The sequence below is a fragment of the Triturus cristatus genome, chromosome 12 (assembly GCF_964204655.1).
Source record: "Triturus cristatus chromosome 12, aTriCri1.1, whole genome shotgun sequence".
NCBI classification, from domain to species: domain Eukaryota; kingdom Metazoa; phylum Chordata; class Amphibia; order Caudata; family Salamandridae; genus Triturus; species Triturus cristatus.
Window position 1 is genome coordinate 678,950,333 of NC_140595.1, and position 24,042 is coordinate 678,974,374.

At 45.5% G+C, this 24,042-nt stretch overlaps 1 protein-coding gene across 1 annotated transcript in view; it reads left to right on the top strand.

Annotated features, from left to right (window-relative positions):
- Window positions 1-4,891: 4,891 nt before the first annotated feature.
- Window positions 4,892-24,042, top strand: part of MPHOSPH6 (M-phase phosphoprotein 6) — a 99,596-nt gene continuing 80,445 nt past the window's right edge. Inside the window, exon 1 of the mRNA XM_085637434.1 lies at window positions 4,892-5,116. Within this exon, the coding sequence (XP_085493560.1) occupies window positions 5,066-5,116 (51 nt within the window). The 5' untranslated portion in view covers window positions 4,892-5,065. The remainder of the gene's footprint in view (window positions 5,117-24,042) is intronic.

Consider the following 24,042-nt stretch of genomic DNA (forward strand, 5'->3'; position numbering starts at 1 on the left):
GGAACTCTCTCCCATCTGAAATCCGTCTCTCCACCAATCTTCTCGCCTTCAGAAGTCTTTTAAAGACCTGGCTTTTCCGACAGGCCTTCTAACTTCTCCTCTGGACCGTACTCCTGCCAAACTAGCGCCATGAAACCTCCCTGGTGTACGTGCGCTCTATAAATTCCCATTAACATGACATGACATGACTCTGCAAGAGCACCGCTGTTATCGACTGCCCAGAGGAGGTGATCGATGGCTCGGCTGCCGCCACCGCCTACCCTGTGGAAGCAGGCACATCGCCCCACATAGAGAAGAGAACATAGTGAGAAGCTGCGCCATTGACGGAGAGAACACGCTTTACCTTGCAAGTATGACCAGGCGCCAGCTATGCCACACCCCCGCTTGATGAGGCATCCGTAAGTTGCCCTCGCCTCCCACCAGTTGCCCCGGCATAAGGGCCACCTCCCGGTACACGCTCAGCGAGGTGGTAAACAGTGGAACGGCCATCCGCAACTTCTACAGAGTGCAAATGAAGGTGGAACCCCGCTAGCAAAGGGAGAAGAATAAGCCCATAATGCAAGACACTGCCTGCTCAATTAAAGAAAACACTTACCAGGGCACAGTGTCTGTGGCGGCCCTGACCAGGAATAAGGCAAGCACAAAGACTTCTGCGACCCTGGGGAGAAGACCGCAGCGTCACCTAGCTGCCGGATAACTACACCGGCCCCATCTGCCTGCTGCGAGGCGGCTAGCGCAGCAACAAAGAAAGCTGCACAGTCATGGTAGCATGACGGGGCGCACAACAGAAGGTGCCCCCTTTTAACGCGGCTTCTTTAAAGCCCTCCTTCTGGACACAAACCAGCCTTGCAGCTCCCGCACCCTCTGCCTCGTTCGCGGTGAAGAGGAGATTGATAGCAGCTTCGGGAGAGCAGCTGTGGCCGAAGACACGTGTGCCTGTGAAGACTGCTGCAAGAGCGCACGGCTCAAGAACAGTCCAACGCTAACTCTTGCGCATCGAGGAAATCCCCAAAGTGATGGTGTGAAGACAGGAGCACGGATCAGCCTGCAGCTGTTCCATCAGCTCCTCCCTGCAGCTGCGTACACAAAACTGCAACAAAAGACAAGGCCCGCAACAGTAGCACGGTGGCTGGGGCCCATACTCAAAGCTGACTCAGCAACGTGTCGTCCACAAGAGAGGGCTGCCACAGGCTGAGAATGGAGGTGGTTTCAGGGCCACCTAGCTGCAGCCCATTGAACTGCAGCACCAAAGGAGTAAAATGAAGCAACCCAAACCCCTAAGGAGGCATCCAAATGGCCCCAGGGCCAAGCCCGCAGCATGAGGAAAGCGGCAGAGGCACCTCTGAAAGCACCCACAGCGCCACCTGGTGGCCTCAGTCCCACACTGCACTCCGAGTTGCCACACAATGGAAAATGTGGAAGGAGGCCGAAAGACTCACAGCCAGAACTGGTGCTGAGTACACCGCATGCCCCAGTGGTGAATGGACATCACCGCAAGACAGAACGTGGGTGCGCAAGGCACCACAAGAGGACACCCGTAACGAACAAAGAGCACAAAGTCAGAGGTGCGCAAAAGGATGCACCAGCGAACCTGACAGCAAGGGCAGGTGCCCAAGAGAGAGATAGACCTCTCCACAGACAAGACGCAATGCTGAAGGCAGCAAGGAGAGCCTCCACATCTCCACTACTCCAGCAAAGCCCTGCAGTGGGCCAAACACATCACAAGTGTCATTCCTCACACTGCCTCAAGACAGAGTCGCCAGTGGCCCAAGACAGGCAAGAAAAGAGTTGCACACTTCATGTGGCAAGTTACCACCACCCAACATTGCTCCAAGGTCACGCAACACATGGCTGGATGCCATATGCGTACTGCAAGCATGGAGCGCATCACTGAAAGTGACTAAACCTGCTAAGAATGCCTGAACAGTGGCAGACACCACGACCTGAAGAAGAAATATAGAAGTCAAGTGGCTGTACGAAACCCAGCGACTGGAAGTCTCACCAGCATGGTCCAGAGACAATCAAAGTTGATAGGCCCAGTTGGCCTGATTGGAAGAAGGTGCATGCGACTACACCTGGAAGAAGAATCGAAAAGAAGAGTGACAATCCTGTCACCATAAAGACCCGGACAAACGCAAGTGCGCTGGAGAGAACAAGAGGAGAAGCACAAGGACTCGTACCACCGTAAGCCAAGAACGCACCCAGAGACACCAGACAGCCACCAAGGCGGACAGACGGCCCTAGTGACAGCCCCATGGGAGAACCAAATGTAAGCCGCCGCAACCGCAAACCGCGTCTCTCCCCAACCCTTCCCAGTGCGACCATCCATCCTAGAATGTCGGCAGTCAAAGTCGAACGGCATCCCTGCACCTGACCGCAGATGCCATGGGTGAAGGAACAGCCTCAGCAAGGCAGAGGCAGGTAGCTGCAAAGTCCCTCCAGAAATCTCCTCTCCAAGAAGATCACCACCACCTGTTATCCGTGTCCATTGGCAACCACATCATCATTGCCATGTGCATGACACCGCACCCAGCAGGAAGTGTGGAAGTGTGACTGGAGGGCCTACATTAAGAATATGGCAACCAACGAAGTTCAGGGGGGAAAGTCGTGAGTGGCCGGTCCGGACATTGAAGAGAACTCGAGCCGCTAATAGAGCGTATCCCGGCACACCAACAGCAAGCGAAGTGGGTGACAACCAGAGAATGAACTGGCGAACGCCCAGCGGGGGACCGAGAGTAAGCCGCAAGCCTGCGCGAACAGAGTCCCATGCCTCATGTTTCTCAGCATATCCATCACGTCACCATCCCCGCCATCTTCGTAGCCCAAGAAGTCCAAGTTCAAGGATGCAGATGCCTCCCAAAGGAAATGGAAGCACCTGGCCACCCTCACTCACGGTGATTGACTCGAGCGAAGGCTTGCAACCATCACGGCAAGCCATCACCAATTGTTGTCCAGATTCAACACACGGCTGGCAATGCCATCGCGCCAGTCCTCGTAAAATGCGTCATACACTACTATCTCAGGAGTACCAATGGACTGGAGTTCTACACCGTTGCTAAACCGGCCGACAAGCAAAAGCAGAGGCTACCTGCTAACCTGGCTTACACCGGAACGGCAGCAGCGAGAGCATGTCTTGACCAAGACTCATCCACCCCTGAGGGTTGTGAGAGCGACTAGGTACTGGCTCCTCTGTGGTTTTGCAGCTGCCTCCAGTCGGCACAGACGCAGCCCCAGTGCAGTCCACACACAGTCCCGTGGTAACCCCGACCAAGGGCCTCCCCAGGCAGGAGAGTTGGACGAGACCTTGCCCCACCAACGGGTTACTGGATACAGAAAAGTAGTCTAACAGAGACTTCAGTCGATTCAGCAACACCTTTGTGAACTTTCACCATGTACTCCAACCATGGTTTTGACGCACCCTGTCTTATTGAACTGTTAGAACCCCCCCAACCACAGACCTTCTTGAACATCTGCGGAGTGGAGCAACATCGGAACTAAAGACATGTTTTCATCGGTATGCTGCTGGGATGCAGCTGACGTCTCCAAGCCATCAGTCGTGTCCTGAACGACTCAGGTTTAATTACGATTGCCAGCGAAGAGTGTCCTGCTGCACTCAGTCACCAGCCCCATATCTGCTGTATTCCCGCTGTCCGACTCGTGAGGCTGATGGACCCTCTGGTGTTTAGTTGAATGTTTTTTACCCCTACAGGTTAGGCTATTGATTGTTTTCATTAAAATTTGGGAGGAATGTTGTGTACTTCTAGTGTCTCAGCTGACACAGAGTGGAGAGCATGTGGTCCGCCGGCTAGATTGCCGACGTTGGTGCTGGAAACCAAGGTCCAAACCCCGACTTTGGTGCTGGAAACCAAGGTCCACGCCCCGGGGTCGCGTCCACATCCTGTGATTATGGGCAAATCACTTGATCTCCCCGTGCCTGAATGTGTCCTTGTGTAACTTAACCGGTGCTCATGTAAATCGCTTCAATACCTTCGGGTCGAATTAGCGCTACATAAATCTGCAAAAAGAAAAAAACTCCCTTGGGGGTAGTGGACACACATGCACCCCACACCCATCCACCACAGGCGTCACGAGTGACGGGAGCCTGTTAATAAAAGGGCCCGGGTGCAAGTGCTCATGGCCAATTGATTAACTAATCCCACCCCCCTGTCTGTGTCAGTTATTTAGCAGCATGTGGGCTAGGGCCACACAACAGCAGCCATGCCAGTAGGTCACCCTAGTTTCGCTCACACATCTACCCGATTCATCTTGAAAATCAAACGCAGCACGGGCAACACCGAGGTTATTTACGAGTCTTTGAGAAGACTAGCCATATTCAATACTGAACGGCTGACAATATAAACTGAAATCGTTTGGCATAGCACATGAAAAGCTTCAGGTTAGTTACAAATTCAGAGAAACGGTGGGTGCATTTCCCAGTCTCTATGCGGTCTTGGCAACCACCAATAAGAGAGAGGCCGATTCAACGCCCTCGTCCGACGACTCCTCAATCGCATCAACTGGGGACCTATTACTCGGACCTTCCTGCCTCTGGGTAGGAGGCGAGCAGCCTAGGACGCCTACCCGGCCACAGACAGAATGTCACTCATTGCCCAGTGCGCGACTAGACCGTCCACCTCAGCCGGATGTTCAGCTCGCCAAGGCTGGCGAACCCGCTGACCCATAGGAGAACGGATCGGTCAAATGCCCATGCGTGTTTATTTACCAGCCATTCAGCACTGCGGATTCTGTATAACGCGCTAGGATTGGATTGGATCAAACTCTACCATCGTAGGTCACCTGCAAATTAGCAGATAGGCCTGCCCACAGACCGAGCTCAGAATGTATTGAGCTGTCGGATTGGTTGTTAAGGCGACCCGGAAATGTTAACATTACGGACAAATCATATCCGTTTAAACAAACCGCTATGGATGACATCCGAGAGGTTTCTTCCTTGGACTGTCAAAAGTAGTGCACAGGTGGTCACTGTGTTAAACTGGTGTGGAATATTCCGTTGATTAGGTTCCGATATTGTGAGGTCTAGTTATTGGAAGAATATTTTCTTAACATGGCTGCGGAAGTGACTGGGAAGCTCTCCAAGAATCTGCTGCGGATGAAAGTGAGTAGAGCGCATCGCGAGTAGTGTGACGGGGCGGTGGGACATGGGATACTGGAGGTTGCAGGACAGGTGGAGGCAATTTGTTCATGTAAGGAGTGGTACAGAGTGAGCTTCTTGGGAGAGCATAATGGGGAGCGTACAGAGTAAAGCACATGGGACGAATCCCGTAAATGTGAGGGATATCACGGACACAGCTGTTGAGGTCAACGCGTGTTAAAGACACCTTGAGCCTATGGGTGCAAGTATCTAAATGTATTTTGTAGTATGTATGAGGACCAGGGCTTTAAGTGTGATGAAAAGTGTGTGTGCGTGGGAGGGCGGGATTAAGGGGTTCCTAAAAGGGCTGTGTCTTTAAAAAAAACAGTAAACAACATTTTAGTGATTCCAATAATGTTCCACCGGACCGGTACCTCTTAGCTTTCTGTTATTGCATTAAGCTATGTAACACAACAAGTGATACATATCTAAAACCAGGCAGGACTGTTGGCTGTGTCAATGCTTATTAAATACTTAAATGAGCATCAAAAAAGATTTTGTAAATAATGTTGAAAATGTTTCAATTTTGTAATTGTCAGGCTGTGAATTAAACTTTACTGAGACCTGGGGGAAGTCTCTGGGACTCAGTGAACACTCTGTTTATTAGTGTGGACTCTCTCAATGCTTTATTTAGAACACGAAGGCCAGCATTAGTCGTCATGCGACATATTGCGACATTGGTGCAAGATGGAGGACACTGTAAGCAGAATCTAGGTTGGCGTAATTTCAGTTTATAATGCTTTTAATATGAAAGAAAAAAATGGTCCCACACCGTTATGTTCACTCTGTTATATCTGGATGCCCTATTTCTCTCCATATCTTGTCCATCGACATTTGTTTTACCTCATTTCTTTTCAGCATCCTCTCTTCACACTCTCCTGGATGCACTTTCTCTCGTCTCTTTCACTTCGACCCCCCCAAACACAACGCACCAATTCACTTGTAGGCACAGTTTTGTACTTTCGCCTTGTTAGTATTTTGACAGCTGTGTACCTCATTCATAACCATTTGCCCAGGATCACAATTACAACCTGAATTGTTCTGTCTGCTCTACAGAGAGGTCAAGGGTTGGATGACCATGTGTTCTGAACCCTTTTTAATCCACTCAGAGGTTTTGTGAGTTGCACTGCCTTTACCCCCAACTCCAAAGCTTTGTTGTGGCCTGTGATGAATTCGAAAGGATCGTGTATCTATTGTTTACATATTTTTTTCCGTGCTTCAGGGGGATTGACAATATGGATAAGGGTTGCCCTAAGGGGACATGCTAGATTACTGGGGACATGCTAGATTACTGGTGACTGCGTGTTGTAACGGAAGAATGGTCCGGATTCTGATGGTATCTTCATGTAGCTTATTAGGTAACAAATAAATGAAGTAAGGTACAGATGAAGGAAGAATGGAACAAAGTAAAGAACCCCAACAGAAGCAGCCTCCTTGCTGCTCAGCCCTACCCTCAACTGACATTCATGCACGCATACAACACTCTATGACATCATACACTCATACTAACATTCTACACCATCCACTGGCTGAGCAGCAAGCTGGGAGCAGATACCACACTTCTTCCCTCTTTAATAAAAACACAAAAATTGAAAATGCAAGGAATAAGCATAATAACAACATTACAGGGAAGAAGCAAGCAGTCAGAATGTCAATAAACATAAGTAACTAAATTAGAACCTATTGCAATTATTATGATAGAGGATTCTGCAATAAAGCAATGGAATTAATTTGCAGACTAACAATGAGAACATAAACACATAAATAAGGAAGAAAGGGGCAATGAATACCTCGACAAAGAATAACAGGAATATCCAAATAACCCACACCCATCTTCCCCCTTTAATAGAAGAACAAAGAAATAATGTGTAGGAAGAGCAAAAGAAGAAGAAAAGTAGGAAATGTCAACAAGCTAAGGAGATACTAACAAAGTACGGAAGACAACAATAGCGTAGCAATAGAGAGGAAACACACATAACTAAAAGGAATTTTATGCTACGAATCACCATCAAACTACCAGTTGGCCATACCAGAATGAAGATGGCAAGAAGAAACAGCAAAAGAAAAACAGACCGTGCTGGTCAAAGACAAGAAAAACACTCTCAAAATGTATAAGAGACGTGTAAGGAAAACTCATTTTGAATTAGAAAATACACATGAGAATAGTAAAATAGTAAAGTGATACAATGTAAAATCAACGTACAGGTACCATGTAAGATGAATATACAGTGTCATAGATCCCAAGAACAAGAATATGTAGATAAGATACAAGAATTAAGAAACATAACATAGGCTATTACAACACAATTACATACATAACCTATGCCTTAAAGGAAGGCACTGTAAGGTAATGCAACGTAAAGTAATGTAAACCTCTAATGTATGTAAGAAACATTGTGAGTGACGAATCACAAACAGGAAGCTATGGCACATGTAAAGTGAGGTAACACAATGCATAACAGAGTAGGCGACCTGACAAGTCACGAAACATGGCAAGGTAACATACCGTAATGTGTAACAGTGTAAGTGACCTGACAAGTCACATAACATATGAGCAAAAATCGCTGGTAGATATCAATAAGGAATTCATATGGAATTTTTAAATCAAGTAACATTGCAATAATACTAATAGGAACAAAGAAGATTCTCCCACAAGAAATTGAGAAAGTAAGGTATACAGCCAGTAGGCTATTAAAACAGATGCACTAAGTCATGTAAATACTGGCCCTCTCAAGTACTGTAACATAATGTAAAATAAGTACTAACAATATGTGACAATATATGTCAGCGTAAAATGCGAGAACACAATGAATGCATGTTGGAAAAATGATTCATAACAAAAATGATATATCTTTAAAACTTAAAGCAAAGTTCCCCAAAAAATAATAAGATAAAACAAATAAAGTGGTCACCGTAGTCATCGCAGTGAGCAGCTGATGCCCAAATAGAATGGAACAGTACCGGTAAAATTCTGAAACACAAAGAAGTGCAAGATGGCAAAGTGGTTCATATGAGAAATGATAACATTTAAACTTTAAGCAAGGTTCCAAAAAAAAAAATGAGATAAAACAAATTAAGTGGTCACCGTATTCATCGTAGTAAGCCACTGATGCCCAAATAGAATGGAACAGTACCTTGCCATGGATTTAGTGGAAAGTTGACCAACGAAGACCTCGTCGAGCAATAAACAACAGTTTGAAGTAAACTCAAACACATGAACTTTTTTCCTAGAACAGATGCAGTGATGCTAGATAACCGCTAGATGGCGCTGTTACGTGGTTAATGAAACTGCAAATGCTGTACTTATGATGTTATGACGATGAAAATTTTTGGTCCAACCAACTGGCAAGAAGACTGAAATTACATTAAAATGTCGATCACAAGCTGGAAACCCCTCAGCATTGGCCCCAGCAAGGAACTGGTAGTGCTTCATGTGGAGTTGAGGACGAGTGACGAGTTTGCCAATTGCTTGAAAACGTGGTTGGCAATGGTTGGCAGCACAATTGCTGATCAAGGAGCTCCAGTGGTGCCAGACAAAATGGAGGCACACAGCGCGATGGCGCGCCGGGTTGCTCCAGGCACGTCGATGCATGCTGGAATATAGAGGAAGGAATGCAGCTCTGAATGCAGGAGACGTCATGAGAAAACGGAGGCAGCAGAAATGTCAGTGAGAGCACGAGAGACTGTGCGTTCGAGCAGTATTTGAAAATATGACAGAAGCGGTTCAACTGCCAAGGAAAGGCGCGTACAGGAGGCCAGGCACAACCAAGAAAAAAGAACTAAGTACTCACAGCTAATGTTCCAAACACCGTAAACCTTCATCTCCAACAAATGAAAGCATGCGTGTGCTGATGACCTCGTCCTTTAGTTGTATTAATCAGTTAAAATGGGTCAGCCGAAGTGAAGCACATTAGGGAAATTAGCAGTTAATTTAAGCCTTCAGTTCGTAAAACAAGCAGCTCATATTAAATATGTTACTCTTCTCTTCACAAACGGGTGGAATAGTCCCAACCTAGTTGCGGCAGGCAGGCAAAACACAATAAAAATAAATAAAAAAAAGTAACCAAATTCCTTGGTTGACACAACGTATAGCGGACAGCAGTTGCAGTTAGGAGAAACAGCTGGGTTTCAATCTTTGCTCACGAACGCTATATATCCTTGCAGCAACCCCAGTGGAGTCAGCTGTGAGCAGGAATCAGAAGAGAGGAAGGAAGGTTGGCATCAGGACGGCAAATAGCAGAAGGAGCAGGTAGACAGCAATGCTGGTTTCAAAAAGTGCATTCACAAGGTAGTAGCATAGTGCTCCAAGGCAGCAGTAAAAGCAGTATAGAAAGGCTTCATGCGCGTAAATAGGAGGAACACTCTCGGGCAGGTTACAGTAAGCAGATACCAAGCAGAATTGAAGCAGAGACTGGCACATAGGTGTTGAGGGCGACCGGTGGGAGGTCACTGTTGGTTTGTAGGGTGCCAGAAAGCTTCAAAGTTAGCAGGATGCCAGAAGGTTTTCAAATTCAATAGTAGTTACAAGATGCTCGTACCTTGGAGTTGCTTTAAATTTCAGTAGTCCTTTAGGAACACATGTAGGTTCTTCAGATCGTCGCCAGTGTTGTAACGGAAGAATGGTCCTGATTCTGATTGTATCTTCTTGTAGTTTATTAGGTAACAAATAAATGAAGTAAGGTACAGATGAAGGAAGAACGGAACAAAGTAAAGAACCCCAACAGGAGCAGCCTCCTTGCTGCTCAGCCCTACTCTCAACTGACATTCATGCACGCATACAACACTCTATGACATCATACACTCATACTAACATTCTACACCATCCACTGGCTGAGCAGCAAGCTGGGAGCAGATACCACACTGCGGATTGTAGCTTTCAAGCAATAGTGATAATCACTGGGGTGATCTTGCATATTGTGAATGGTTAAAATAATAATTTTACTGGGACTCCAAATGCGTTTCCTCCACTATTTTGTTTTATTTCTAAATATTAGATGATTCGGCACACCACATATCTTCGCTTGGTGGGGGATTTCAATGTCCGCCTCCCTCGGTTGAATGTAACATGTAGGATGATGACTTGTGCTCATTTGATTGCCAGTAGTAATCCATAGTGTGGAGTTGGCTTTTTTTTCTTACTCAGTTTGTCCTTGTTAATGCTTTAGAGATTGTCAGGTTGAGTGAGTGCACAATTTCCACTTTTAGTGGTAAAGGTAGTTCCTCCATAATTGATTATATTTTTGTTGCCCGCAGTCTGGAGGACATACCTGCTCATGGCTCAGTGGTCCTTTCCACCTTCAGAGATCACAACCCTATTGAGATTTCATTATCTATCTGTTTGAAGGACAGGTTTAGGGTGGATGTTTGAGCTTGCAATCTACAACCCTCAACCAACAACTTGAGGGTGGCATGGAGAATATGGGACCCTGATCAATTCTTTATGTCTATAATTAGAGCAAAGCAAACCGGAGATGATGGATGGAGCACTGAATCATTTTAGAAACTCGCCCTCTATCACAGATCTGGGTTTAATCCGTCATCGTTCTATAGCTCACTTCGCCACCCCAGTTCAGACCCAGCCATATGCAGATCAGTCTTAACCCTGTTCCTCATGGGAACAGTCTAGCCCGAACTGCGAAGCAAAGTCTTCCCTGAACCGGAATCCAGCATCCTGGGACCGGTTTCCGGGTAACGCCCAATATCAGACAGGCTAGCTTGAATCCAATGGCAAAGTGAGCAAGGGCACCACCATCAGGACTGGGCCTTTTACTGTGTCCTTACTGTAGAGCTTGCATTAGCCCTTTTGGAGAACTCTTTGCTTAATTAATCTAAAGAAAGAGCAGTTGTGGGACGCCAGCTTTAGCAATGGCAGGCTCTTTTTATTTTTGCTATTTGCTGTGCTTTCACAAAAGCACCACTCGCAGGACGGGCCGCGCTGCTCGCGCAAATTGGTTTTTTTTTCATCATGGCAGCCATGCGTCTTTAAATTTTAAAAAAATATATATATATGTACATTGAATCATGGCCGCCCACGTCTTGTTGTGCGCAGCTCGCCCTACTCTTTTAAAAACATTTGTTTTTAGATTGCTTCATGTCGGCTGCCCGTCTTATTGTGCGCAGCTCGCCCAACTCGTTTTGATATTTTTTAAAATTTAAAACATTTAAATCACGGCGGTAGTTCGTCTTGTGCGCAACTCGCCAACTCCATTTTTTTCTTATAAAACATTACATCATGGCCGCCGCACATCTTAAGAGAAGGAATGTCGTGATCCAGTCCCTGCTGTGAGTCCTTACTCATGACCAACTGCTGGCACTCACAGCGCCACATTGCTTTTTTTTTCTCCACTTTTCGGCTTTTGTTAGATTAATTTATAGTGTGCCTACTTGTGTATCTTACCAGTGCAGAACAGCCCTCCAGCGTTGAAAAGTGTTATACATTACTTACCTTCACTGTGGCCTCGCAATGAACATAAATTACAGACCCTATGAAGGGCCGACCAAAGGTATCCAGTATTACAAATCGTATTAATAATCTGACAGAGTTCAAAGAGATTATTTACTGCAACCTTCATCCCAGTAAGTAAACCTTATAAACTCTGCTCTCTAAATCCTCGATAAAAAAATGAAGTTGAGAATGTTGTCCTGCAGCATCTGTGGCTCCAGGACAGGGTTACTGTTTTCCATACAGCTCCAGTGTTCAATTTTTCTGCTCAGCACGCTGGAAACCGCTCTGAACCCGAAGGCAGGAAAATGAATCAAAAGTGCTGTCTGTGTCTTGGTGCACTGTGTTTAGGGGATATGATCACAAGTAATTTGCTGCATGCTTCCAACAGAAAGAAAGACCTTGAAGAAACAAAGTTTAATATTAGAAAGCCAAACCTAGATTGCCAGAGAGTGCACAGTACACGATCTGCAACAACACCTGCTCATACCATCCCTTACTGACTGTAAAAACCACGCCCGCCTCATGATTATTAATATTATGACAATTGGAAGTCATCTATAGTTTGGTAATGGCATCTTTGGGGTAGGTACTTATGAGGCAATATGCTCCTATTTTTAGGTCTCGCCTGGCGTAGGCTGCTCAGACATGCGCAGTCTCGCTGGCGAGATTTTATGTTTTTGGGTAGCTTTCACTTGCGGGGTTTAAGCCCCACCCCTCTTTTCCATTGGCTGGCGTCACCGTTTATGGTAAACGGTGGCCAGCCATTGGTAAAGAGCTTCCAGTGACGTACACATTTCTCTTTTAGAGCCGTCCCAGTTGGACTGGCTGCCCCGACTTACTGCTGGCGTAAAAGGTTTGTTATCTTTATGGGGCCAAACACATGGCCCCATAAAGATAAGAAACCTTTTAGCACAAAAGGAAGTCAGGTGAGCCAGTCCAACTGGGACGGCTCTAAAAGAGAAAAGTGTACGAACGAAAAACGTCATGGCGAGTGTTTTTTTTTCTGGGTGTATTACTTCAATTTGGTTCACTGAAACAGATCATAACCACAGCTACCAAAATGCATTCGTTCCATAAACACAAACTCCGTATTCCCTGTGCCATGGAAGCATCTGCTAATCCTTTTCTGTTCCCTTCCCCCACCCAGGAGGTTCCTCCTGACCCTAAAGCTCCTTAAAGACTCTTCCGTTCTTTGTCGCTACCCCATCCCCCATGACCTCTGCGCTACAGGCCCCCATGCGTCAGCCATCCACTGGGGATCTGACCCTTTAAATCGCTGCCATCTTCACTCGCCTCCCTCTGACAGGGTCTGTCCCTGCCCACCCTTCCGGGACCCCCGCAAAATCTAGCTCCCTCTACCCTACCTGTGCTGGGTCCCTCCCTCTGGCCCCAGGGGCTAAGAGCACCCTGTCAGCAGTTGGTCAGCATATCAGAAGGCCACAGCCGAGCAGGAAAGTGCCACGCCAGCAGCAAAGCTCTGGCATCCATTGTACGCGCCTGGGCGCAGCCACACTGGGGATTAATGGGATCTGCGCGGGCAGCGAGACTGAAGTATGAAGCTTGGACGGGGTGGCTGGTGAGGGGCGGAGGGAACTCATCTGTCCCCAGCCATACGTTTGACCTCAGAGCTGTCGAGTGATCCTGTCACATGTCACGTGAAACACATTTACGCGGTGCTGCTTTTTCAGGGCGAAGCGCCTTGCATTCTGGGAAGGGAAGTGCAGGCTCGCTAAACATTGACTTCCACGGAAGTATGCACGGTTGGAAGTCGCATTTGGCTGGGTCCTTGGTATTAAGCGCAGAGAAGCCCAAAGCTCCTGGCCACTGGGGCAGGTAGGCGATCCCCACTTTATATTATACTAAAGTGGGTTAGGGAGGGGAGGGGTCCCTGTGCACGAAGAAAGCTGTCGGATTAGGACGACCACATGTCCAGTCGAGTAGTTTAGCAGACTGCATTGACACCGAAATTCGTTTTCCGCTATTGCTTTTCTAACGGCCACATTTTAAACATCATTTCTGGAAGTTGTCTTTAAAACGTTAAAGTTTTTAGCTGCGCCTGCTGTTTCTTGAGCCGCACTTCAGGCTCATGTAAAAGTGCTCTGATACATTCGGGTTGAGTTCGCGCTATGTAAATCTATATAAAAAAGAACACGATTGATAGAAAACAAAATGGGAGGTGACTGGATCGTAAATGGAAATTTAAAAACCTGAGTGAGAACTAGAGGGTAAAAAAAGAAAATGAAGGATGGAAAGAGCAGATTTTATTAAAAATTAGAAAAAAAGGAAAAGAAAGGGCGACTAAAAAGGATGGAAAAGAATAAAAAAAGACCTGGAGAATGAGAGGTTGAATAAATAGGGACTACAATTAACAAGCATTGAAAATGCAAGAGGTCTCGCCTGTGATTAAGTTAAAGCCATTTGCTTTGCTAATGGTATTGTATAGCAAAGCAAATGGCTTTAACTTAATAAAAGGCGAGACCTATTGCATTTTTAATGCTTGTTTTGTAAACTCTTCATTCAGGGCTATTAAGTGGGCCGGGTCTTGCCGGCGCTCAGCACTGGCAGTTATGAAACGCAGGTGATGAGACCTGCCCTTATCGGACTGTCCATGTTTTCCCTCACTCTCAGGTGAACAAAAAGTCTTTAACTCTGCAGCAGTCCCACCCTTCACTGCCTTTGATGTAACTTCGAAGAGACTACTTGTAGTTCTTTCACAGTCTCAACATGTCAGAACTTAAGCATTTTCAATATTGTATACAACAAAGCCGTAGTTGTTGCTTTTTTCCTATGCAACTAGCAACTATTGAAAAAGCCAGTAGTCCTAGCTTGTTGTAGGTGTAATGTTACTTTTATTATTTATCTGGATGCAGTGACAGAAGCAGTAAAGTACCAGTCGGGCGACACCCTATGCTAAGTACAGATTTTTAGCTTTGTGTTTAAAACTACGCCCTAAAGTGCATCGGCCACACCCCTTTGACAGCTTCCCCAGTTGTTTTATCCAAATTAAAGCCCTGACTTCACTGAATCAAACTTGCCGCATGACCCTTTGATCTTAACAATGTAACTGCAGGAAGTGCAGAAAAGGGCAAGTATCCTTTAACCCCTTCAGCGCGGCGGGAATTCCCCCGCGGTGCTGAAGGGTTCGAGCGCGGGCGGGGCCATGACGGAACGGTTCCGTCATGAGCACAGCGCAACCGATGCTCATGACGGAACCGTTCCGTCATGGGCATGGAAGGGGTTAAATTTGGAGAACCGTTTACCTCTCTAGTTGCCCAAATGTAAATCACCTAAATTATAAAAATCTTTAGATTTGGCAAATAAAAATAATTTTCGACAATCAGAGAGACAAAGGTATCCCCCTTCCCATAGCAGGGAAGGCATGTGTCTTGTTTATCTGCACAAAACTGCATTCAACAGAAGAGATTAGTGCCCTACAATGGTATGTAACAAGTATTTGTGATTATGATGCCAACACATTGCCACCTGCTTACTTCCTTCTTGCCTAGAACAAAGAAAAGGCCAATACTTTACTAATGGGCTGGCAACAGAAAGTGTCCCCTCCGGTGCTGCCAGCACCAACCAAGTCTGTTAAACTCCTGTAAAATACCTGGCAGTAGAGCGTTTCGTTACAGGCAATAGCTAAATAACGGACAAATTCTAATAGGGGTTTTAACTCTGGGGCAAACAATTCTATCGTGATTTGGATGCTACAAAAAACATACAAATAAGATCAATTTTTGGCAAATCTGAACCAGTCTGCCACGCAGTACACACACTGCAGGACCAGTGGTATAGTTCCCTCTGATGCAGCTCTAATAGTGAAATCATACACTGGTCGCCAACGTATGGATCCCGCTGTGTGGCCGACCCAAATTTAGTTTCAGCCACATCATTGCCACATTTCCACTGGTGTCTGTAGATCCGTGCACATACCTCAAGCTGAAAAGGAAGAAAGGACGAGTGCTGATAATAGGAAAGAGTTTAAAGACTAACAGTCCTAAATCTGATGAAATGCCAGTGAGGTCTCCCATAGTAGCACCAGCAAACTGCTGGCAACTTTTGGGGACTTTGTTACTATTAGGGTGAGCTGCAGATATAACATTCCTTGCTTCCGGGAGAATCAACTATCACCCATGACACCTAGAGTAGGGTGTTGCTGGTCCCCCGTTCTCCTCCCTGTTGTATACTTTTTTTCATTTACTGTTGCCTGCGTATATTTCCGTCACTCTGTCTGCCTCCTTCACATATCAAGCATTTGCAATGCAATAGGTCTCGCATTTGCTGAAGATTGAGCTATTGGCATTGTAAGTAACAATGCCTTTTGTTTGTGTGGGTTTTCAAAACAGATAAATAAAAGGCGTTGTAATTTACAATGCCAATAGCTTAAACTCTCGCAAATGCGAGACTTATTACATTGCAAATGCTAGTTAAGAAAGTAGACAGATCAGCTCCAAACTACTATCGCCCTATTTCTTTAATTGATACCGCTGTTAAAATTCTGGGGAGAACAATTTATAACCGGATTAGATAGTGGGCTGACGATGAGTCTGTGCTATACCCCTGTCAGTACGGGGCAAAGTGGGAACTATGGAGCATTGCCTCAATTTGAACCTGGTTTTAGGAAAGTATATGGTTCCTAAAAAAAAAATTTTTTTTTTTATCTAGCATTTATGGATCTCTTATCAGTCTTCCACTGTGTAATTCGGTCACAATTATGGTCTATGCTTATCGATTGAGGCCTGGATATTAACTTAGTCCAATGTTTTGGCATATCCACACAGTGATAGGAGGACAATGGTCCGTATTAGTGTGCATGGTGCGGTATCTGGAGATGTAGCCATACACTGGGGAGTAAGACAAGGGTGTGCATTGGCTCCCCTTTGATTTGTTCCTTATATTAATGAGCTTCATCTTTAAGTGTAGTCACCAAACATTAAGGGGAAGCCACTACCGACATTGATATATGCCAATGACGCAGTGCTCATGGCACGCAATCCCAGGGCACTGCGTCATCTAGTGCATGCTATTGTGGACTTCATGGCCTCACTCGATCTGCAGACAAACTTTACAAAATCTCATATTATGTCTTGCAGACTGAAGGTTATTCCTGTGCTATACATGTTGATTGGCTCTCAGCACTGCAACCACACAGGTACTTTTCCATATCTCTGTGTGATTCTTTTCGGCTCGGGTCTTGGTCGGCTAATACTGTGCACTGCAATATGAAATTTGCAATCGCTAATGGTTCTTTCTGTAGCCTCCCCAACCTGCGGGAGATGGCTCCCTTAAGCCTCTTATGCAAATTTACAATGCGCAATCTATACTCATTGCCATGTATGGCACAAAGGTGTGGGGTTTTTCTAATTGCAAGGCTATCCAGTGCAAGGAAAAACAATTGTGCAGAAAACTCTTGTCAATTTCTGTCTCACACTATATCTGTCACAGAGAGCTTAGTCTACTTTACCTAGCTGATGATCGATCAGGGCTCGCCCTGTTGTCGTGTGCCTTGCAATTTGGAGGAATGCCGAAGCTGGGCTAACGGAAGACATCATTTTGGATTGTCTTTCTTTGAATAAGGGTTTACTTCTTCCTTGGTTGACCTATGTGAAAGCTGAATATTGCAAAATTGGAATGGAATCTGTTTTTACTGAACCCTCATCTTGTATTGGCATAGATAAAATGATAGTAGCACAAGCACTTTATGACCACAAACAGTCACAGCGTGTAATGGAAATGTCAGTGAAGCCAAATGTATCTTGATATATTGGAGTTTGTGAACTATATTTTATTCTTCTGAGTATATTTGGCAGGCACGGAGTAAATGGGAATGATCCTTGATATTTTACTTTAGATTCGATACGGTTAAATGCCTGTTGTGTTTCTCCCAGCGCTTTATTAATAATTTAGAGGTTGTACTATGTCCCTGTGACAATCTTTGAGGTCAGTCAAAGCTCCATTTCACCTTTTTTTTGTAAATTTTATGTAAGGTATACACAATTGTTTTTAATCCCGGTTTAGAAAAAGTATTTTCAAAGTATTGAACAATGTAGGCCTGCACTTAGACTTTTACTGACCCTATCCAATGCTGAAATTGTTTTGTATGTTGAGGCTTTTTAAAATTTGCTGTGCAAGCTCAAAGGTCTATGTTGTCCTAAAATTATTTTAATATATATTGCTTGTTTTAATTTTTTAATCTGTTGCTTGATCTGTTTTTATGAAATGTTTGATGTAATATTGTATGTGCTTTTATGGTTGTTAATATACTTCAGAATAAAGCCATTATTGAATTGAATTGAAATAGCCTCAACTCCAAAGCTCTCAGTTGTGGCTTGTTATGAATTCAAAAGGATTGTGTACCTATTGTTTACATATGGGGCTGGACACTATACATTTTTTATAGGCTGATTGTTCCATATTGAGGCCTATTGAAAACTTTATAGATGTAAAGGAATCACTCGCTTCTTAGGAGGGCCCAAATGTTGATGATTCAAGATATCGCCTGCATTTGTCATTTCTCCTTTTTGGGCATCTATGGACATATGACTATTTCACCCACTGCAGAGAGAATATAGATTGGGAGACAACAGATGGGTTTACTGAAAGAATCTGAAATTGGTTGTTTTTACACATATGTTGAGTCATTTTTTGTGCCCTGTACGAGCACCTGCCTCACTCAGCACTTATGAAGCACCTGATTATTGGATTCAATCATATATTGTCATGAAAGTACTATGAATACATGGCATTTATTTAATAATTGCTTTGTCTGGGCCTACATGTTTTCCGAGACATGCCTATGTTCAATTGTAATTGATGAGCGTTTGTACAATTTCAGATTGTGTTGATTAGTCGCGTATGAGCATTTATGCAATTTCAGATTTTATTGATTCAGCATAAAATTTCATCCGACAGAACCATAGTTTAACGTACCATATGATACCCAGGTTCTGAGGAATACATGGTTACCCCATTTTTGTTTAGTGATACCTAAAACAACATCCATTTATATTGAAATATCACACAGTCTGGCGTACTCACTCCTGGGGATTTGGGTGCCTGCAATCAACACCCCTCTCATCCCCCCGCTGCGCACGGCAGGAGTTGGGCACATGGGGGGGGGGGGGGGGGGGTTACAGGGCCTTGTCGCAGGCCAGGGCCTGCGGCCAAAGCATCACCACACACGGCTGGGGTGTTGGCTGCCCGTGGAGGGGTTGAAGGCTGAGCTAAGCCCTGCCGCCAAACCTACACTGTGCTCGGGTGGGGGTTGGCGTTGCGTATGATAATAAAAACTTCCTTTACATTAAAAAAACCCTAGAAATGCATGGAAAAAACTAAAGGCTAAAGTGATGTAATAGTTGGGTATGGTAAAATCCCTTACTTTGCATTAAAAAAACCTTAGAAAGTCTCCGGAAAAATACAAAGGTTAAAAGTGTGTTATATTTGGGTGAAAATGTCAGTTAAAATATACTTTTTTTTAAAACTAACAAAACCACTGAAATTCACCAGTTATAGTTATCTGTAATAACTATAACTTGTGCCGTCGCCATTCACTACTGATTACCTCCCATATTACATCACTCATGACATGTTCCATGATATCATTGATAAGATCACTGCAACATCTGAAGTGACATCATTTATGAGAAGACTGTTCATGAAGGGGGAACACGTTTTGGTTACTTTAGGGCTTGAGTTGTGATTCTGACCCAAATGCAACAAACCACTGAAATTCATCACTTTTACGAATATGCACAACACACACCATAACCTTTGCTAACTGCCAAGTTGCTGTTGTGATTGTTCTTTACTATGTTTCTATAACATTGGAAAATTGGTGTTTTGACGTTTGTGTTCGTAACCATAATTGACAAATAATGTTTGAGCCATAACCAAGATTTTACTGTGTTTAATTTCCAGTAAATTCAATTTTTAAATGATGTACTTATTTGCCTTTGGTCATGTGACTAACCCCCGCTGCACACATCCTTTGGCTGTGGGCAGCAGGGGTTGGGAGCAGCCTTGTTGAGTGGGCTAATCTGCAGCAGTGGGTGGTTGGCTGACTACAAGGGCACATGGCCTCTGGACATGTGCAGCCGGGGGTTGGGAGTAGGTCTTGGCCTGAGGTCACGCCCTATGGCCAACTCTCACTTCCATATGATGGGGGTAGGCCCTGCTTTCAACTCGCAGCAGAGGGTGGCCAACTATCACATAGCACTGTCTTCAGCCATGCGCAGCAGCAGTGCCTGCATCCAACTTGCAGTGGGGGCGAGTGCAGGTACTGGTCTGTGTCCTTCTCTTCGACTATATTACACCCATTTGTGGGGGGGGGGGGGTTAGTCTATCTCTGTGGCTAGGCATCTCATTCTAACTTCTAACCGCTGCCAATATGGCTACCTCCGACATCCGCCAACATCGTGGTTGCCTCACTTAGGCTCATGTGACCCCCCACGACGTGCTGACAGGCACGTCCAGAATTGACGAGATTGCTCTCAGCTGAGCCCGTCTCGGTTTACTTAACTGTGATCGGCCCGTACCTCACTCTCCTCTGGGCAAGCAGAAGGAAGCATGGGTTAACGTGTTACACACCTTGACGATCCATGTAAGTACTATGATCCCCAAGCGGCTCGTTCTGATTCCACAAAAACGCCTGCCTACCTTTTGACTGTTTTCCTTACATTTACCTCTTCAGAAAAATTTGCTGCAGCACTGTCTCGTTCCTCTGCTGTGACCCATTGTGCACAATATTCCTATTTGGAGGGTAAAATCATATCCCTGCCCTTATTTTGGTCTACTTCTTTGTGTTTTTTACGTGTGTGTGTCTGTCAATTGCTGTGTTTTTTTTATCATCATTTCTGCTGCCTAGTCACTCTCCTTATTTTACGGGATGTGTGACACACTACAACACAGGAGCTTTGTATTGCTCTTCGAGCATGTTTCGATTTTGCAACATAATATTGCTATCACGTAGCTCCTGTCAATTGCTATGGGTGCGTACAAATAAGTACTAATATAGACTGTCTTTTCTTTCATGTTGGATGTTGAGACCCCATTTTGGTTAATTGATAGTCGGGCACCTCTGTGACTTACCTCCATCTTTTTGGCAATTACTGGATGCCAAAACATAACCTCCCCCACCCCCCACCACCCCATTAACCTGACTACGGGTAGGGATTCTCTCCTTTTGGTCCTGATGAAACACCATGATAAATTGCTTTTCTTCACAACTAGAAGTAAACAATCTACACACTCCTTTTATCTTTACCCAGGGGACCCATGATTAAATATAACTTTGTAGTAACCCTTGGGTAGTTTTAACTCACAACTTCACTTATCTCCCACACACCCGCACTCACCATCACGGCTTGTTTTTATTCAGAGATCTTGGCTAAAGAGCCCTCTTGCGGGGCCTGTGGGGTATTGCAGTGCCGACCCCATGAGGAGCTAAGCTTGATGATGAAGGATGACACCCTTACGAGTGTGTGAGGGCACTACTTCCTAATAAGGAAGACTCCTCCTCTACCACATCTCTGACCTGAGATGCAGTACCACAGGAACAGATACCCCGTTATTATTGCCACAGTTGTTTTTGGGAACAAGTGTTCTAGAACATTTATTCGCTCCCTCTCTTGTTGTTATTGAAGGTACTGGTTTGTGGTCAGGCCTTGCACCCAAATCACAACTTCTGTGGCACATGACCTTCGGCTGTCCGCCTGGGTTTGTAAACAGCTCCCAGAGTCTGGCTGCACTTATGGGTTGGCCCACGGAGCTTGACCTCTGGCTAGGCTGCTTTCTTTTCAGATTTGCAACTCTGAGGCAAGCTTTGCAACATTAAGCGTGCCTTGGGATTGCCGATATAAAATTTTCTAGGTGTCATGAAGGAAAGTTTCAATTTGATTAAGGACCTGGAGGGGACGATTAGGCTGTGCTTTCTCCACTTTTATTTCTCCAGCAGCCATAGAAAGAAAAAGAACTCTCCCATAAATACCACAGAAAGGCATAGAATTATATTAGCCAATCACAGAGCAGTCCCCATCCTAAATCAGTGTTTGTAGCCTCATGTAGCCCCCTCTTTTTTTGTGCAGCAAAGCCAAATCTGTGAATGTCTTGTAATCCTGTTTTTAGGTCTCGCTGAGCCCAGCGCATGCGCTGGCTCGGAGAGACATTTTTTATATGGCTTTTTTAAGTGCTGCTGGCTGGCCTAGCGCTTGCGTGCACGTGAGCATGCACATGTTTTGCCGCCATGCGCTAGGCCAGCCAGCAGCACTCTGGAACGCCATTAGCGTGTCATCGCGATCACTTTCGCTTTCACAGCGATCGTGATCGCGATGACTTTCGTAGCATTGTCTGCGCGCGCACACAACTCCCACTTCTCCCCCTCTCCATATCGCGTCTCGTGGCCCCGCGCGCGGCCAATGCTTGTTTCTCATTCAGGTATGAACAAATGTTTTGAGTAAACTTCATGTTCAACCTCAGGAGGTGTAAATTAGTGACTTTATCGCAACATTCCACTTTTGTGATGAAAGTTGCAGAAAGTGTACTGTATCTCTAAAGTGCAAGTTCGACTTTAACTATCTATTTAAAATAACTGAATGCATTCATGCCAACTTGAAGAACAATCTCTCCGTGTGCCGCGGGACGGGGTCTCGTGCCAAGAAGTACCTATGAAGCACTTTTTAACCCCACCCCGCCCCCAAGCCACTGAGCATCATGAGCATATTTAAAGTAAAGAAGGGCCAACATCCTATTATTCGTTACCTGCATACTTGCAAGGTGCCACCGTGCGACACACGATATGGACTCCCTTCACCCGGTGAGGAGCAGATATCCCAAGGTGGCAGGGAAAACGAGGCTTTGAACTGCCGATGTCCATTAAAGGGTATGAAAACACCCCAGGACATCGGCACCAGCCTTAGTAAGCGTTTTTTTGGGAGTAGTGGCTTGGGGGCGGGGTGGGGTTAAAAAGTGCTTCGTAGGTACTTCTTGGCACGAGACCTCGGCACACGGAGAGATTGTTCTTCAAGTTGGCATGAATGCATTCAGTTATTTTAAATAGATAGTTAAAGTCGAACTTGCACTTCAGAGATACAGTGCACTTTCTGCAACTTTCATCACAAACATGGAATGTTGCGATAAAGTCACTAATTTACACCTCCTGAGGTTGAACATGAAGTTTACTCAAAACATTTGTTCATAGCTGAACGAGAAACAAGCATTGACTGCGCGCGGGCCGCAAGACGCGTAATGGGGAGGGGGAGAAGCAGGAGTTGTGTGCGCGCGTGCGGCCAATGCTACGAAAGTCATCGCGATCGCTGTGAAAGCGAAAGTGACCGCAATGACACGCTAATGGCGTTCCGGAGTGCTGCTGGCTGGCCTAGCGCATGGCGGCAGCGCGCGTGCATGCTCACCTGCACGCAAGCGCTAGGCCAGCCAGCAGCACTTAAAAAAGCCACATAAAAAATGTCTCTCCGAGGCAGCGCATGCACAGGGCTCAGCGAGACCTAAAAAACGCTTACTAAGGCTGGTGCCGATGTCCTGGGGTGTTTTCATACCCTTTAATGGACATCGGCAGTTCAAAGCCTCATTTTCCCTGCCACCTTGTGATATCTGCTCCTCACCGGGTGAAGGGAGTCCATATCGTGTGTCGCACGGTGGCACCGTGCAAGTTTGCAGGTATGTGAATGTAACGAATAATAGGATGTTGGCCCTTCTTTACTTTAAATATGCTCATGATGCTCATGGCGTTACGTTTTTTAGCGATATGATGCCGCACGACATGGCAAGAAAGACTTCACAGAAAACAAGGCAACCATTGGAAAGAAAAGATGAACCAATGACGATACTTCTCATAATCTTGCTTTCTCATGAATGAGAGAACCACACATTGCATGAGTAGTAAGCAGCGTCCATTAGTCTGCACAAATCGCCAGGTAGGCAAAACATAAACAAAACTAGCTTTCTTTGTGAGCAGCACAGATCGCTTCCTTGGTGTAAACGTAGTGACCATATTAAATTAAATATAACGGCACTGTACGTGGCGGTGCATAATATCCACTGCTTATATCACAGTGAAGAACTTTTGAGGTCGATTACACAGAATCACTTTACGTGAGAAAGGAGCTGGGACAAGGAAACACACATTCGTGAGACACATACCAAATAAGGTGATCATCTGTCCGTATCCTACATGGACTTTCCGCATATTCAGCCAGATATCCCTTGTTGATCTGTTAACGGATGTCAGCCATAATGTCAGTACTTCCGGGTCGCATAACTACCAATCCCACGGCTGAACGTAATCTAGAAGTCGTCTAGGTACGGATCGTAATGTGTTACGTGACATGGGATTGGAGCAAAGACTGCACCTAAGCCAATCCTAGCGCGCTTCACAGAATTTGGAAGTGCTGATTGGCTGTGGGCTTTTACATGCCGTTGTCCGATTTTTCTG